This window comes from Adiantum capillus-veneris, chromosome 26 (assembly GCF_014529385.1).
Source record: "Adiantum capillus-veneris isolate H3 chromosome 26, ASM1452938v2, whole genome shotgun sequence".
NCBI lineage: Eukaryota > Viridiplantae > Streptophyta > Polypodiopsida > Polypodiales > Pteridaceae > Adiantum > Adiantum capillus-veneris.
In genome coordinates, this window is record NC_140956.1 from 19443471 (window position 1) to 19459027 (window position 15557).

The window sequence follows — 15557 nt, forward strand, 5'->3', positions numbered from 1 at the left end:
GAAGCCAAACCTACTGTGCCATGGGGCAGTCCCACAAACACAGGCACTATGTCTCAAGTGTATGGTCACAAGCGGTAAATGCAGCAGGTGACCGATGTGCACCAACCAACTCCCAATCGCAGTAGCCCGATAGGAAACTAGCCACTGAAACATAGGCACTCTCCTAGGTTGCCTACTGTCCCAACGGCAGCCCCAAAATATGCCAAGAGCTGAGTCGTGAGGCCCTGCCGATGGTCCACTTTAGCATAAAATGTCTATATATTTCGTACTGGTAGTGATTACCCTTACTGTACAACGTTTTTTTTTGCACCGTATTTATCGTACCACCTTGTCGAGAAGTAGATCGTTGGATGTCTTTGCTCTGACCTTCATTAGTGTTTTGGACTTTGGGTTGATAGTGCCTCTCCATTCTCGATAAATTGTATCCATAGGAGACGCCTTCGTGTGCTTGGCATGGCAAGAAGTCCTATTGCCGCTTCCGATCCTGAGTGTCAGCAACATCTAGAACTGATTCCAGCTCCCCTTTCTGCTCACCCTCCTCACCTACAGTTTGTTCCCTGCTGCTTGTTCCTCATGCAGTGATCCTTCTGCCTGGACCTCCTCCTCCACATACTTGTACTCTTCGCCTAAAATCATGAGGTGTTCACCTTGCATCCACAGTGGCTGTATAAAATAGGATTGGACTCTTCGTAGAAGAAAGTCAGTTGATTTTCTGATACCACTGTAACCCACGAGGCACGAGTCACTGACAAGGTGGTGAAACACACAACACACCATGACTGAACTGTAACATTTAGTACTGGAGCAAAAGAAAGAACAGAGAAGAGAGAATTGAAAACTGCAGACGACATAGGGGAGGCCCCTAAGGTAGGCGCCTCTTGCGGTATTTTATTATTGATCTTTAAGCAAATACAACTGCCAAGGGCGCAATCCCTACTGCTCAAGATGTGACACTGGCTCGCTGCTGCTGCCCGTGCCCCCTCCCCCCCCTTTCTCTCGCGCCATTGTTGGCCTCACCCCCCAGCCCGGGCATAGCCCCCTGCGCGCAGCCCACCTGGCTGCCCCCGGTGCGCTCTGCCCACCCCGCTGCTCGTCGCCTGCCCAACGCCCTGCTCGCTAACCGCTGCCTGCCCAGCCCCACCCGCCACCCTGTCCACTGCCCGCCCAGCCTCCCCCGCCGCTGCCCTGTCCTTCCGCCCGCTTTTTGCCCCGCCCGCCTGCCTACTCACTGCTTTTAACCCATTGACCCGCCCGCCTACATTTTCATTTTAGCCTCTCCTGCTTGTCAGGCCTCGCCAGCAACCTTGGCGTGCTTGGTCCAGCGGGAGCTCCCTCCTCGTCGACACTTCTTCGCCTCTTCTTCGCAACAGCACAAACAGATGGAGGCTCAAGATCCGCCACAGACAAACTCCAATGAAGTCCCCTCGCCCGACCCCGCTGAGCCCGCCATTCGAGTTGCTCTTTCACAGACAGAGCAAGCGAACCTCGCCGCAGAGGTGGAGCGCCTCCAGGCGACCTCCGTCATCTGCAAGATTCTCGGCACCAGACCCAACAGAAGAGAGCTGCGTGACCTTCTCCAGGCACGCCTTCTCGCAGAGGTGGGCAAGATCTTGGACGTTCAGTTCCTCGGACGCGGCTACTATCAGATAGAGCTTGAGACCTCCGAGATGGCGTCCAAGGTCACCGCGATGAGCCCCCGACCATCCGAGTAGTCTGAGCCCACTTTCGACAGTGGAGACATAGTTTTGACCTGGCTTCAGATGTTCTGGTAGACTAGGCACACCTTCCCATCTTCGTCTGCTTTCCTGGTTTGAGGAGGGAATACCTACCACTTTTGTCCAGGATTGGCTCAACGATCGGGATTGTCCTGGAGACACCTCGCACGGCAGCCTCAGTAGCTGCCAAGGCGGCCGGCATTCCCTCAGTTCGTGTTCTGGTTAGGGACACCCACACTCTCCCGAACGTCATCCTACTTCCTCGGGTGAGTGGGGGTTGGTTTAGACAGAGCGTGGAGTATTCGGGCCTCCCGAATCAGTGCTTCATTTGCCGACAAATGGGCCATCTTGCAAAGGCCTGTTCACGAAGGAGGCCCCGACCTACACCACAGGCCCAGCCCCAGCTCTCAAGGGCTGGCCAACAAGCAGCAGAGCAGGCAGAGCCACCCTCCAAGCCTGGGGCTCAAGCGGAGGAGGGATGGCAACAGGTTCGTGGTCGACGCCAGCAGGGCCTACCGCGACAGCCTGGCACTCAGAGTGGTCCTCAAGTGCCTGCCCAGCAACAATGGGTTCCCACGGGGTACCGATTCCGCCCATCTTCAGCAGGATGAGGTCCCTGCTCCGGCCTCCACCTCACCCTCACCCTCGATAGCCCCTCCTCCCCCCGAGTTTCCCCCCTCTTCAGCCCCCCCCCCCCCCCCCCCCCCCCCCCCTCCTCCTCCTCCCTCCGCCTGTCCACCTCGCCCCACTACTTTTCCGCTTCCCCTCGCCCCCCCTCTCCCCCCCTTCCCCGTACTCCCGCACCCTCCCCTCCCACTCCAGTCCCGCAGTCGACCCAGGGGGCAGGTCCATCCTCAGCTACTAGGAGATCTCTTGGCAGCGCTTTTGCCACGAGTCGCTTGACGAGACAGAGAGAGAGCCTTTCTTGCGACCCCCTCTTCTGGTACAGACGTCTCCCTTTGCAGCAGTTCCTTGTGGTCTGATCAGCTTCGACATTCGGCGTCGGTGGGAGTTCTTTGCCTACGACTTTACACAATTTCTTGGCGACTCCTCACCAGACCTTGAGGCAGACTGCTTCAGAGTCCATGTTTTGTTCCTTGCAGCTAGGGGGATAGAGGCCTTGGACTCGGCGGTTGGCTTCTCTTTTCCCTTTTGCGGCAGAGACCAGACTAAGTGGACTCTAGACTCAGTGTTGGAGTGGCTGCAGACACAGGCCCAAGAGTTCTCTCACCACATGGGAGACAAATGAGTTACAGACTTGCGTCAAACTCTTTGGCCATTGGCCAAGTTTGTGGTGACACCTCCAGACGCAGCAGGATGTAGACACATTTTGGTTCACATCACTTTTTTGTCGACACGCAGTGCCCGCCATCCTATGTATATGTACATGAGGACTCCTGGACAGAGGAGATTGCTTTACGCACGGCTCGGTCTACTTGGGCTTGGGCTAGGCACTCTTTGCAGTCACGCTGATCTCGAGGATGCTCGGATGCAGATTACTCCAAGCCAGCCGCGAAGATAGCACGTTTAGCTGCTGCGGCAACATCAATTTTCTCTCGCTCCCCATGAGGATCGTCTCATGGAACGTTCAGGGACTAGGTGGGCCCCAGTTTCAGCGTCACAGGGGCCGACTACGTCACTAGCTTCAGCGATGCTTTGTGGGAGGAGAGATTGACCTTATTATGCTACAGGAGCATCATCTATGTGAGAGCCGCATTAGAGGTTGTGGTCAGCTTTTGCGTGGACAATATGAGACTTTTTGGTCAGCTGCATTTGGACCTGGAGGCATCCAGGGCGGGGTATGTATGACTATTGCGGATTCTTTGCAGTAGGCCATTGTGGGCAAAGGGGTTATTGTGCCAGGCAGGGCTCAGTAGATCACAATGCAGGTTCAGGGTTGTCTTGTGGGCTTCGTGAACATCTATGCAACCAATGTGGCGAGTGCTCGTGCAAACTTTTGGTCTCAGATTCTTGAGTCTCTGCTGCAGGCAAAGCAATGGTGCATAGGGGGTGAGTTCAACATGTTGGAGGAACCCTCTGACAGGATTGGTGGTAGCCATACTACTATGCATGGAGTTGAGTTGGCAGCTTGGGAGAGGTTTTGTATGACTCTCTGGGTTTCAGATGTGTGGCAGCACTCCACTTTCCGAGGCTCACAAATGACCTGGCCTTCTCCCGTTCGGACTGCAGAGTGGGAGGCGTGAATCTATCTCGGATAGATCGCTTCTACACTAGTGACCACTCCTGTGACTTGGATGGGACAGTTGGCATTCTGGCCGGGACTTCCTTTTCGGACCATGCTCCAGTGATCCTTACAGTGACTGATAGGCAGAGCAGGGGGAGCACGATGCTTCGCATCCGAGAGAGGGTCTTGCTGGACTCGGCGCTTACAGAGCGAGTGGAGGCTCTTTGGACAGAGAGCTTAGACATGCAGGATTCTCCTGCTGCCAGAGTGGCCTCAGGACTTGCTCAGCTTAGTCGACTCTTTCTTCAGAGTCTTCGGCTCGCCTGGCTGTAGCGAGAGAACAGGAGCAGCATCTCCGACGGGGCGTTGCTTCCTTGCAGAGAATGCCAGAGCAGCATCCAGACAGTCCTTACTTGGAGGAGCAGTTACAGCAAGCTCGACAAGAGCTCGGCACAGAGGAGAGGCGCCATGAGTTTGCTTTCCATCGACAGGCATCTCAATGGACCCAGGTGGGTGACAGAGTGACAGGCACTTTCTTTGAGGCAGTGGGACCTTGGCATACGCATGCCAAGGTCAGTTAGTTGAGGAGGCCCAACGGGTCAGTTGCTTCAGAGCCAGAGGACATGCATACAGTTGCTACTGACCTTTACCGTGAGCTACTGTCTGTAGAGCCCCAATCAAAGTGTCAGGATGCATACAGAGAGCAGGTGTGGGCACAGATGCCTTGTTTTGTGACTGAGAAGATGCGCCAGATGCTTGAGCTACCCCTACAGCTAGAGGAGCTGCAAACGGCTCTTAGTGCACTCCCCCGTGGTAGTTGTCCAGGTAAGGATGGCTTGCCTCCCAGCTTTTTCTTGGAGTATTGAGACTTGCTTGGCTCAGTTCTGTGTAGTGCTTTTCAGTACATCCTGCACACAGGTGAGATGCCTGACAGCATGAGTGAGGGCCTGATCTACCTCATTCCCAAGGAGGGTGGCTCCTTGGATGAGATTCGATAGTGGCACCCCATCACCATCCTCAACTCAGCCTACAAAACTCTCGCAAAGGCTTTGAGTTTGAGGATTCAGCCACTCCTAGAGAGCCTTATACATGGGACTCAAACAGGTTTTGTCAAGGAGGCTTCTGCCCTCTCCTGGCTCCGCGGTGAGGATGTTGGCGATTCTTCTTCTCGCTTTTGAGAAGGCTTACGACAAAGTTGACTTTTTGGAGGGCACTCTATGCAAGATGGGCTTCTCATGTGCTTGGATCAGAGGGTCCAGCACGCTCTCTAGGTGACTCGTTACAGTTTTCAGGCTTGTCAGAGGAGATTCAAGGCATTCAGCTACAAGGCATGAGAGGGGTGCACAGCATGTGTCAGGACATCTCAGAGGCAGTACCAGCTGAGTGGCTCACGCCTCTCCAGTCAGCAGCGCCCAGATGGATGGGAGGCTTCATGCAACCGGAGGTTCTCATCTCAGTACGGGCTTGCTCAAAGACTATACCCTCGCTATTTTTCGAGCTACAGGGTGAGGGACGCCTACACCGAGTTGCAGTAGAGGCCCCACAGGTGGCAGTGTGCTGTTTTCAGAGGATCCGCGTGGTGGGCATCTGTGGGAGGAGTTGTGCCATAGATCCCGACCCAGCAGCTCTTGAGACTGGCCACTGGAGACTATGGGCTTGGGAGACCTGTCCACTGGCACGAGTACAGTGGGATCCTGGAGAGTGGCTTTGGAGGGACCCTTTCTCCTCTGCAGACCATCTAGGTGTCCCTTTCTTTCAGTACACTGTTCGACTGGGACGTCACATACTGACAGCGCAGAGAGAGGTCTTGCTGCAGCACCTCATTGGCAGGAGGAGGGTCTCACAGCTGAGTTCTTGGCAGCTTTTTGGGAGAGGTTGTGAGACTCCAGACAGTCGAGAGGAGTCACTTTGTTCCAGTGGCTGGTTACACACAGAGATACAGCAGTTGGGAGCTGGCTTGCACATTGTGGTCTTTCGGCTGCATGTGCAACTTGTGACCATCTTGTGGAGAGTCAGTGTCACTCTCTTTGGGACTGTCCTTTGGCACAACAGGTGTGGCTTCGTGTCCTTCGATTGTTGCCAGCTCTTTCCACAACTCGACAGTACACTTGGGGGGCACCTGCTTGGTCCACTCTCACGGGCCCGGCACTCAGTTTGAGCTATCTTCCACCAGCAAGATCATACTGTTGCAGGGGGGTCGACCTACACTCCGGCCTGCCACAGAGGTTACTCCTTAGGAGTGGAGTGCAGTGAGAGAGAGGAGTGTTGGGAGCTCATCAGTGGCCTAACACTTTGGTTCATCTGGCGGGCCCGTTGCTTCCGCATCTTCGAGGCTCGCCCAGTACCACCAGCAGAGACTGGTCGAGATCTTTGGCTAGAGCTGATCCATACTCTCAGAGGACAATTCGAGAGACTCCAGCGCAGTTCCGACCGCATGCGGGAGCGCAGAGAGGCTTTCCTTCGACTCTGGCGTCCTCGGCCTTTTTTCACCATGGTCCAGGGTGTGCTCAGATGGCACTACCGTCCACCTGTGTGGCTCTCCCCTCCTCCCATCTCTTGATTTAGCCTCATTGTATATATGCTGTTTTTTCATTGGGAGAGTTTCCCCATCATGTTTGTTGTAGCCCTCTCTTGCAGAGGTGGTTGTAGCCCTATGAGCTGTTTTCATTAACTAATAGAAGGATCTTTTTCTCGAAAAAAGAAAAATACAACTGCCAAGGAATTGCTCTGCACTTTGCACCATGCATTGATCTCCAGAGAGACCGCCAAGGCCTCATATACAAAGGCACGCAGGCCAGAAGGAAAATGCTACAAAAAAATGGCACCCAAAAAACTCTGCTATCAAAAGCTGACGCCCAATAAATGGACCAAAACCAAGCCATGTCCACGCTGCAACGTCAACATTGCAGTACAGCTCGTTAGCAGTCCTGCAAAACACGCTCCAAATTCCTCTACAAATTCTACCATGTTTTCCGCGTCACCAGACTCAGATTCTAGTCCACACTTTCGATCCACCTCCAGCTCAACCTTTACTCGTCTCTTTCGATGCGGTATGGTCATGCCATGTCATCGCTTTTGTGACAAAACACAAGGTCAAGTAGTGTTTTTGCTTTACAGAGAAAAACTATCCTTTCTGTTTAAGAAAATCACTTGTCTATGAGCGGTCATGTTGTTCAGCTTTTGTGCGCGATTGTAGCAGGGCTACAGTCACTTCACAAGACAGACAGTTGGACAGTTGGTTACACTTGTTCTGGTTCACACTGGACAGACCCTCTGGTCTCGGGAGTGACACGTGGCAGGGTACCTACCGACGGTGGTCTAGTGGACCTCGTGGCCAGGTCACCACATGGCTGACATTTATGAGCCGTTGGTGGCTCTTTATGGTGATATATATGAGTAGTAGCGTTTGGTCAGATATCTTGTACGTAGTCATCTACAGTGGGTCTTTACACAGAGCACGTCTTCACCATCCCTGCACATCTCAGCCTCGACACCCCCATTGTACCTGTGAGTCCTGGGCTGGAGCTGAGTGTGTTGCCACGCCAGAGTCTGTATCAGTCTTTCAGATAGTCGAGTCATATGTTCTGGTCTGCTGTTGTGTCTTTGCGAGCTCTGTTGACGTCTATTGTTCCTTTCTGTTCAGTCTGTTTGAGGGAGATTCAGTCTGTTTGAGTGAGATTGTCACGCACATTGCATTGAGGACTCCCTACTGTAGAGAGCACGACACATTATCCGTGCTACAGGTGCTCTCATTTTGGCGATCACGGTGGGACCTCAAAGGAAGTCTCACTCTTGTGGAGATAGAATCGTGAAGCTTATCGGTTGTTACCTGGCTCTGCACACTTGCTTACACTGTGTAGATAGTCTCCAAGTCTGGTCCTCTCTCGCCATGGTCCAAGTCCCGGTCCTCGTCCTAGTCCTCGCCCCTGGTCCTTGGACTTTGGTCCTCGTCTAGTCCTCACCCTGGTCGAGCCCTCCTTGTCCTGCCAGCTAGGTGGTCTAGTCACTGGTCCTGGAACAGGTGGTCTAGCCACTATCCTCACTTGTTCTATGTTAGACCTGTGCTCTTCATTGTTTACAGCATGACACATACAAGGCGGTCAGTTGAGCGTCAAAGCGCACTACTGAGCCCTCTGAAGCACTATAACAGAAGACGCCCGGTGGTATCTAGTAGAACTCCATTAACCTCATCAACCTTACCTCCACATACGCCATCCCCCATTCCTTCATCTCCCATTCCTTCATCAGCTTCCACATCTTCCAGATCACCTTCTCCAGTAAAGCTCTCTCCTATTCTGCTACAACAAGGGGCCATGGAGGCATTGGCTAGCATGTTGGCCAAGATAAACATCAAGTTCCCCACCTTCAAAGGACTCTCCTCGGAAGATGCGGACGACCATGCACGGAGGTTCGTATCTCTCTGTAGAGGACGTGGTCTTAACAGGGAAGATGCTTATCTGGTACTTTTTCCATCCACCTTGGACAGCTTAGCAGACAAATGGTACAGCCAGTTGCAGAGAATCATTTTGCAACTTGGGCAGACTTAAGACAACAGTTCTGTGTAGCTTTCAGGCCGGGCGACTACCAAGAGAAAGTGTTGGATGAGTTGGCCAACATGGTGCTCCAGCCAGAGGAGACTTTTGCGGAGCTTATGACCAAAACCAAGTCTCTGGTTGCCAAGCTTCCCCAGCAACCCGGTGAATTCATGGTTAAGAAGTGGGTGGAGAAGGCGCTTCCCAAAACTTCTCAGCAAAAACTCCAAGAGAGTCTCCGACCCGACGCCACTCTCGAGGAGTTCATTGCAGCTGCTACTAGGATAGAGGGGTCTAGGAAGCTGTTCAGCAACTCCTTTTCCATAGAGACTCCCTCTGTGTTTTCGGAAAGTAGTCCTGCTGATCCATTGACTTCTTTGCGCAGAGAACTTGAAGCCCTAGAGTTACAGAGAGCTCTTCAAGAGGAGAAATCAATATCCCACAGACAGGAGAAGCCCCCACATCACGACGCTTTGGATCAAATGAAGAGAGAGCTAGAAGAGCTTAGGTCTCAGCAGGAGACTAAGGCTATGGTATGGTGCAGCTCATGTCACTCTCCAGGACACCCTCCACAGGACTGTCCCCTTCTGGTTTACTGCCACTTCTGCGAAAAGTCGGGGCATGAAGACAAGGATTGCTACTACCTCAAGGGGTTGCGACAAATACAACAAAGTCTTGGTCCTAGTTTTCAACAAGGGCAAGCACCTGCATCCAACATGGTCTCTCCATGTGGCTATCCACACTACATGCCACCTTTATTGTCAGCCCCTCCAATGCAAGGTATGTAGAGCACTTTTCCCTCTCAGAGCTTTTATCACACCCATGCTCCCTCCTCACCTTACAGCTTCTATGCCTCCATCTCCAACTCCATGAAGCAAGGACCACCTCGCACTTCGACTCGCCCTTTGAATCGGCCCATTTTGTGCTACAGATGCGGGGAATATGGGCATTACCAAAGCAAATGCCCCCTGCCAGAAGGGTCCCCTCCTTGCCGTCATTGCCCTGAAACGAAGGATCACTACAGTAAGGATTGCCCTAAACTTCGTGCATCCACGGCTTCAAACTCAAGTCAAAGCCAGAATGAGTTTGCCTTTCCCAAGCTCAACTTGATAGCAGTGAGCACTGTTTCTCAGCCACCCCCTTCTATCCACGTGGTTACCCCTCAAAATAAGTCGCCACAGTTGGAAGAGGAGCCATCGAGCGTCCTCACCCGGGCCCAGAGAGCCGCTCTCAAACTTAGCATTCCATCAAGTTCAACTCCACCACACATTCTCACACCAGTGGATACCCTGCCTGCAGCTGTTAACAAGCCATCCTCTAGTGCCATGAAAGAATCCAAATCTTTGCTCTCAGATATTGATGAAGCTTTCTTGGAAGCAGTTTCCGATCTACAGAAGATCAAGGTACCAGAGGAACAACAACAGGTAGAAAAAGCGAAGCATACAGCAGAGACAGTCTTGAAGAACACTTTCCAACAAGTGTCCCTCTATGACGTTGCGGCTAGATGCGAGTTTCAGAAGCGACACCCTTGCAGTTATTCAGTCACTTTACCCTAGAGCAGGTCCTTGTGGCGGGCACCTCCCAGTGCGACCGTCAGATTCCTATATGATATCCAATCTTGCTGCTCCACTCACGGATTATAGAAGCCCTCGCCTGACAGTGTCCGTTTTGGGTCAACATTTCTCAGGAGTGATAGTGGATGGTGGATCTGGCATCAACCTGATGCCCGAGTTCACTATGTTAGCTCTAGGTCTACAGCCTACTCGACCTGCTCCCTTCACAGTTACATTGGCCGATCAACGAACAGTATACCCAATGGGCATCGTGGACAATGTGCCTCTGTAGGTACAAAACTTTACTTTTAACTTGGATTTTGTGGTGGTTCGTCTTCCCCAGGTTGAGGGCGGATTTCCCTTGCTTATTGGAAGACCATGGCTGCGACACACTAAAGCACTCCACGATTGGGGAAACTATGCAATGTGGATACATACTTCTGGCTCCCCGATGCAACCGATTCTCTTAGAAGGAGGTATGGATCCCGTGGTGCAGCAAGTTTCTTTGTCAATGGAAACCAATCCTGAACATGAACAGCCTACTCCACCTGACGGGTCGGATGAGGATCTGTTGGAATGGTTGGATGCTACCAAGTCTATGCCTTGTTATGGAGTCTGTATTCACTGTTTGCCTGAAGCTACACCCTTTTCAAATGTTTCCATAGTTACGAAACATAATGAGCCACCTGAGCCTTTGAAGAAGCAGAGAAGTAGGAAGAAATCTCCTCTACAAGAGTTCACTCCCCCTCAAACATCAACCCCTTTGGTGTCTCTTTCTTCTTCGACCAGAAGAAAGCTCTCCTCCGTGTCTAGCAAACTCCATTCTCAGAGCCCGTCCTGCAAGATGAATTCCAAGATCTTGATAGCTGTCTTGCTCATGATAGCGGTCTTCTCCTTACTTGTACCTATCTACCCCTACCCCCTCGAACTTACCCACAATCAGAATGCCCACATCCTTCGGGTTCATAGTTGTGGCAAAGAGATCATCAAGAGTGCCGAACATTGTTGTTCCCATCATCTACATGAGAGTCACCAAAACAATAGAGAGCAGGCACTAATGTTCTCCCCTGCTACTGCTATTGTAGGCTCCTGGCGGCAGGCCCTCCATTGGTGTTGGCTCCTACAGAATCCTCCCTTGGTGCACGTTCCTGCATTCTGTTGTTCAGCAGATGGAATTGTCGACCGCTTGTCTACCCCTAGCCCTCTCCCTACCAACCCCTCGCCCTCCCCCTCCCCCTCCCACCTACCTACACCCTCGCCCTAGCCCCTCTACCTAGTCCCTCGCCCGTAGCCCATAGTCCCTAGTCCCTAGTCCCTCGCCCCTAGCCCCTAGCTCCTAGTCCCTAGCCCCTAGCCCCTCGCCCCTCGCCCCTAGTCCCTAGCCCCTCGCCCCTAGCTCCTAGTCCCTCGCCCTAGCCCCTAGTCCCTAGTCCCTAGTCCCTCGCTCCTAGCCCTAACCCTACCCTTCCCCCTCGCCCTCACCCTTGCCTCCCCTTGTCCCCTATTCCATCGCCTCTCGCCCCTACCCTCCCTTGCCCTCGCCCCAACCTAGCCCCCCCTCGACCCTACCCACCCCCTCCCTTCCACTTACCCCTATCTAGCCCTCCCCACCCCTCTCAGCCTCAGCTAGTTTTTACCCCCCACCCCTCAAGTCCCCCCCCCCCCCCCCCGCATGATGAACTAGCTCTCAAGATTTCACTTGGCTGCCATCCTGTTTTGCTGTGAGGGCTTTTTCGTTCTGCCATCATGATGGAGCTTAACCCTATTTGCAATGTTACTCGGGCTTTTACCCCCCACCCCTCAAGCCCCCCCCCCCCCCCCCCCCCCCCCCCCCCCCCGCATGATCAACTAGCTCTCAAGATTTCACTTGGCTGCCATCCTGTTTTGCTGTGAGGGCTTTTTCGTTCTGCCATCATGATGGAGCTTAACCCTATTTGTAGTGTTACTCTGGCTTATGGTCATAGCTCTTTTCGAGAAGAGTGTTGTTGCAAAAAGTGTGGCAAGAATAATCTGCAACCAGGTCATTTTCCTATCACTATGGTTAGGGAAGATAAAGATGCGCCGGAATCAAACTGATCTTATCTCTTTGCTGTAGAGCCTCATCTTTTGCCAATTGGAATTCTTAGGCTATGCAATCATACATACTGGGTTCCTGCCTAGTTCGAGGCTTAAGGCAATTGCAAGCAGTGTAGTGTTTTTAACTCCTCTTTTGAGGTATGTATGGTCATGGGCCTAACACCTACTTCACCTACTTCAAGAAAGATCTACGGATGCAGTACCTAGTGGTTTTCCTTCACAGTTTTTTCAGTATTCCTCTCACCGAGACGATGAGCGGTCTTGTGGCGGGCAACCTGTAGCAGGGCTACAGTGTCACTTCACAGGACAGACAGTTGGACAGTTCGTTACACTTGGTCTGGTTCACACTGGACGGACCCTCCAGTCTCGGGAGTGACACGTGGTAGGGTACCTACCGACGGTGGTCTAGTGGACCTCGTGGCCAGGTCACCACATGGCTGACATTTATGAGCCGTTGGTGGCTCTTTATGGTGATATATATGAGTAGTAGCGTTTGGTCAGATTATCTTGTACATAGTCGTCTAGAGTGGGTCTTTACACAGAGCACGTCTTCACCATCCCTGCACATCTGAGCCTCGACACCCCCATTGTACCTGTGAGTCCTGGGCTGGAGCTGAGTGTGCTGCCACGCCAGAGTCTATATCAGTCTTTCAGATAGTCGAGTCATATGTTCTGGTCTGCTCTTGTGTCTTTGCGAGCTCTGTTGACGTCTATTGTTCCTTTCTGTTCAGTCTGTTTGAGGGAGATTCAGTCTGTTTGAGTGAGATTGTCACGCACATTGCACTGAGGACTACCCACTGTAGAGAGCACGACACATTATCCGCGCTACAGCGCTGACTTCATTGTCATCGTGAGTCCGCTGCATCTCAAGAAGATAAAGAAATTTAATGTTCTAGGTCAGGGCCATAAATGTAAAACTAACATCAAGTATCCAAAAATTTACCATACATGGGCATCAAATCTAGACTGACCTAAAGGCCGCACACCGGACAAAAGTATGGTGTCCTATAGGTGGAAAAAAACTGAAGATGACCTGAAAATAGTCTCAGTTGATTTGGCTTTTGACAAGCTGCAACAATAATCATTTTGCAAGGAAAAGGAATTTCACTTGATGATACTATTCAGCAAGGAGCACACACCTTGGCCAACTCAAGAAGTAGACTACTGGGGGCCTTACTTGAGAGCAGCAGTTATAAATGCATAAACACTAGTACCCTATTTAAAGAATGCTGTTCCATGGTGGCCCCTTAAGGACATTCCTCCACTAGATCCGTGAGTCTTTTTATTTATTATGTTGTCTACGGATTCATACTTGATGTCTTCTGCCAAAAAGGATATAGTACATGACAAAACATTCAAACATGGATACCTTTTTGAAGTGATTCACTCGCACCACGATTATCTTTTGCTTCTTTGACAATGCCAATAAGTCGATCCAGGTTTTCTAGACCAGTCAATAGTCCCTGTGCACAGATTTAGCAGGAAAAATATCAAAGGTTCATTATATTGCCCATTAAAACACACACCCACTCAAGGCAAGCTACCAAACCATAGACATTATTCCTCTTTAACATCACCGTAAATGCATTTTATGCCCCATTTTAGTAACAAAGGCAACCTCTTATAAACTACCCATCTTGCATGGCATAAACAGAATTTGAGAGGCGATATATTTCTAGATTAAGCAACCCTTGTATCAGCGAGCAGGTAAAAGTCCCTGCTACAGAACCAAAAGCCTCAGTGCTCAGCATAGTCGAGAGGGACAAACAATTTTACAAAGCCTCTTTCTCATATTGCATATTCGAACACAACTGAAATATAACTAGCCTGCTAAATCCATGTATATTCAATACTCTTATCCCAACTTAAAAGTTTACTGACATTGAAGTCCTCAGAAATCTACTTTTTAAAACCAGTCATGTTAACAGCAGGCGTACCTGAACAATGTGATCCCTTTCTTCTGCTTGCTTTAAAAGATGATTTGCTCGTCTTTGAACAACAGAGCACCTGAACTCTAAGAACACCTGCAGAAACAATGAAAGAATTAAATGATATTAACCCACAAAAACCAAAAACAACCCAATAACATGTCTGTGCATGAATGCAAAAAAAAAAGATGTTTCTTGGTGAATTGGCAACTCCCTACCCCGTATTCACAACTTGAAGGCAGCCAGGTTATTAGTGGCCTCTTGCGACACTTTTTTAACGATCAGCTTTCAGGCATCCCTAATTCACTTTGCACATGATGATGAGATTCTAATTTTTAAAGATGTATAACCTGTTAAGTTGATTTATTAAACGATCCAAAATGCAGGGCAGGGATCCCAATGTAGTAGGCTAAGCTCTGCTCTAAAGGCCCTTGGAAAAAAGATCCAAAATCAAATGCTTTAAAAACCTTTGATCCTAAAAGCACAAAAGTCGACGCTTTCCAAACTGAAACCCAAAAAGCTCTAATGCCAAAAACTTCAGATTCACTTGAGATGGCGAGAGGCCGTCGATTCTCCTCTCAAGGCGGTAAGGAAATTGAAAGAAAAGCCGAGTGCTGAAAAGCGGAAGTTGTACTCGCAGAAAGAGTTGGACATTGCTCTTGAAAAGAACCTGAACGAGTTAAGGAAAGGCCTAAAGCACTCTCGGAAGAAGAGAAAATTAACTGATTCCCATGGTTATTTGGGCCGGGAGTCAGCTATCTAGGTGGTAAGGAGATCCAAGAAGAGTGTTCGTTTCAAGCATGACCCAGATTTTTCTTCGTCTTCAGAGAGTTCCGACAGTTCGTCGTCCTCTAGTTCCAAAGAGGATGAGAAAAGGCGGAAAAGGCGGAGAAAAAGCCATGAATGCAAGAAACGCAGATTTTTGAAAAAATCCTGAAGGCACGGGAGGCCGACCATCTAGCAGCTCAGAGGAAGAGAGCTCGTCCTCTTCTAACAATGAAAAAATGTACAAGAAGACCAGGAAGTTCAAGGATGGGGGTCAAGCAGTCAGGTTCGACACGTTTTCAGGCTATCAAGACACCCATTGAGCCCTTCAGTTTATACAGCAGTTTGATGTCAAGGATGGGGGTCAAGCAGTCACGTTTGACACGTTTTCAGGCTATCAGGACACCCATTGAGCCCTTGAGTTTATACAGCAGTTTGACGTCGCCTTCTCGGGAGGTTGTAACAGACTTGGACACTCCACGTCAAGAATCAACCGCGACAGCACCAAATAACCACTTCAAAACAATTCACAGATCACAATAGATTTGCACTGACCCGGCGGAGTTCCGTGCCTAGAGATACTGGCCCCAAAGACTGGCGCCCCTTTCGGTATTTCTTTCTATATTAATCATATCAAAGTACAAGAGTGTGGCTAGGGTTTCACTCTCACACTCTGCGTCCAGATTCCCTGACAAGTGAAGCCCTCTCCACGTATTTAAAAGTACAAGGGATGCCCAAAAGCAGAGCCCCAAAAGCTTTTAAAATAAAAAAGCATCAGTTCTCTCTCTCTTTAGAGAATCTTT

General features: G+C 50.7%; 1 protein-coding gene across 2 annotated transcripts in view; it reads right to left on the reverse strand.

The window, feature by feature from the left end:
- Nucleotides 1-15557, reverse strand: part of GYRA (DNA GYRASE A) — a 213230-nt gene that overhangs the window by 43738 nt on the left and 153935 nt on the right. For both annotated transcript variants that reach the window (XM_086501947.1, XM_086501948.1), the window contains exons 13-14: nucleotides 13999-14085; nucleotides 13431-13524 (exon numbers count right to left, since the gene is read on the reverse strand). In XM_086501947.1, the coding sequence (XP_086358073.1) occupies nucleotides 13431-13524; nucleotides 13999-14085 (181 nt within the window). The remainder of the gene's footprint in view (nucleotides 1-13430; nucleotides 13525-13998; nucleotides 14086-15557) is intronic.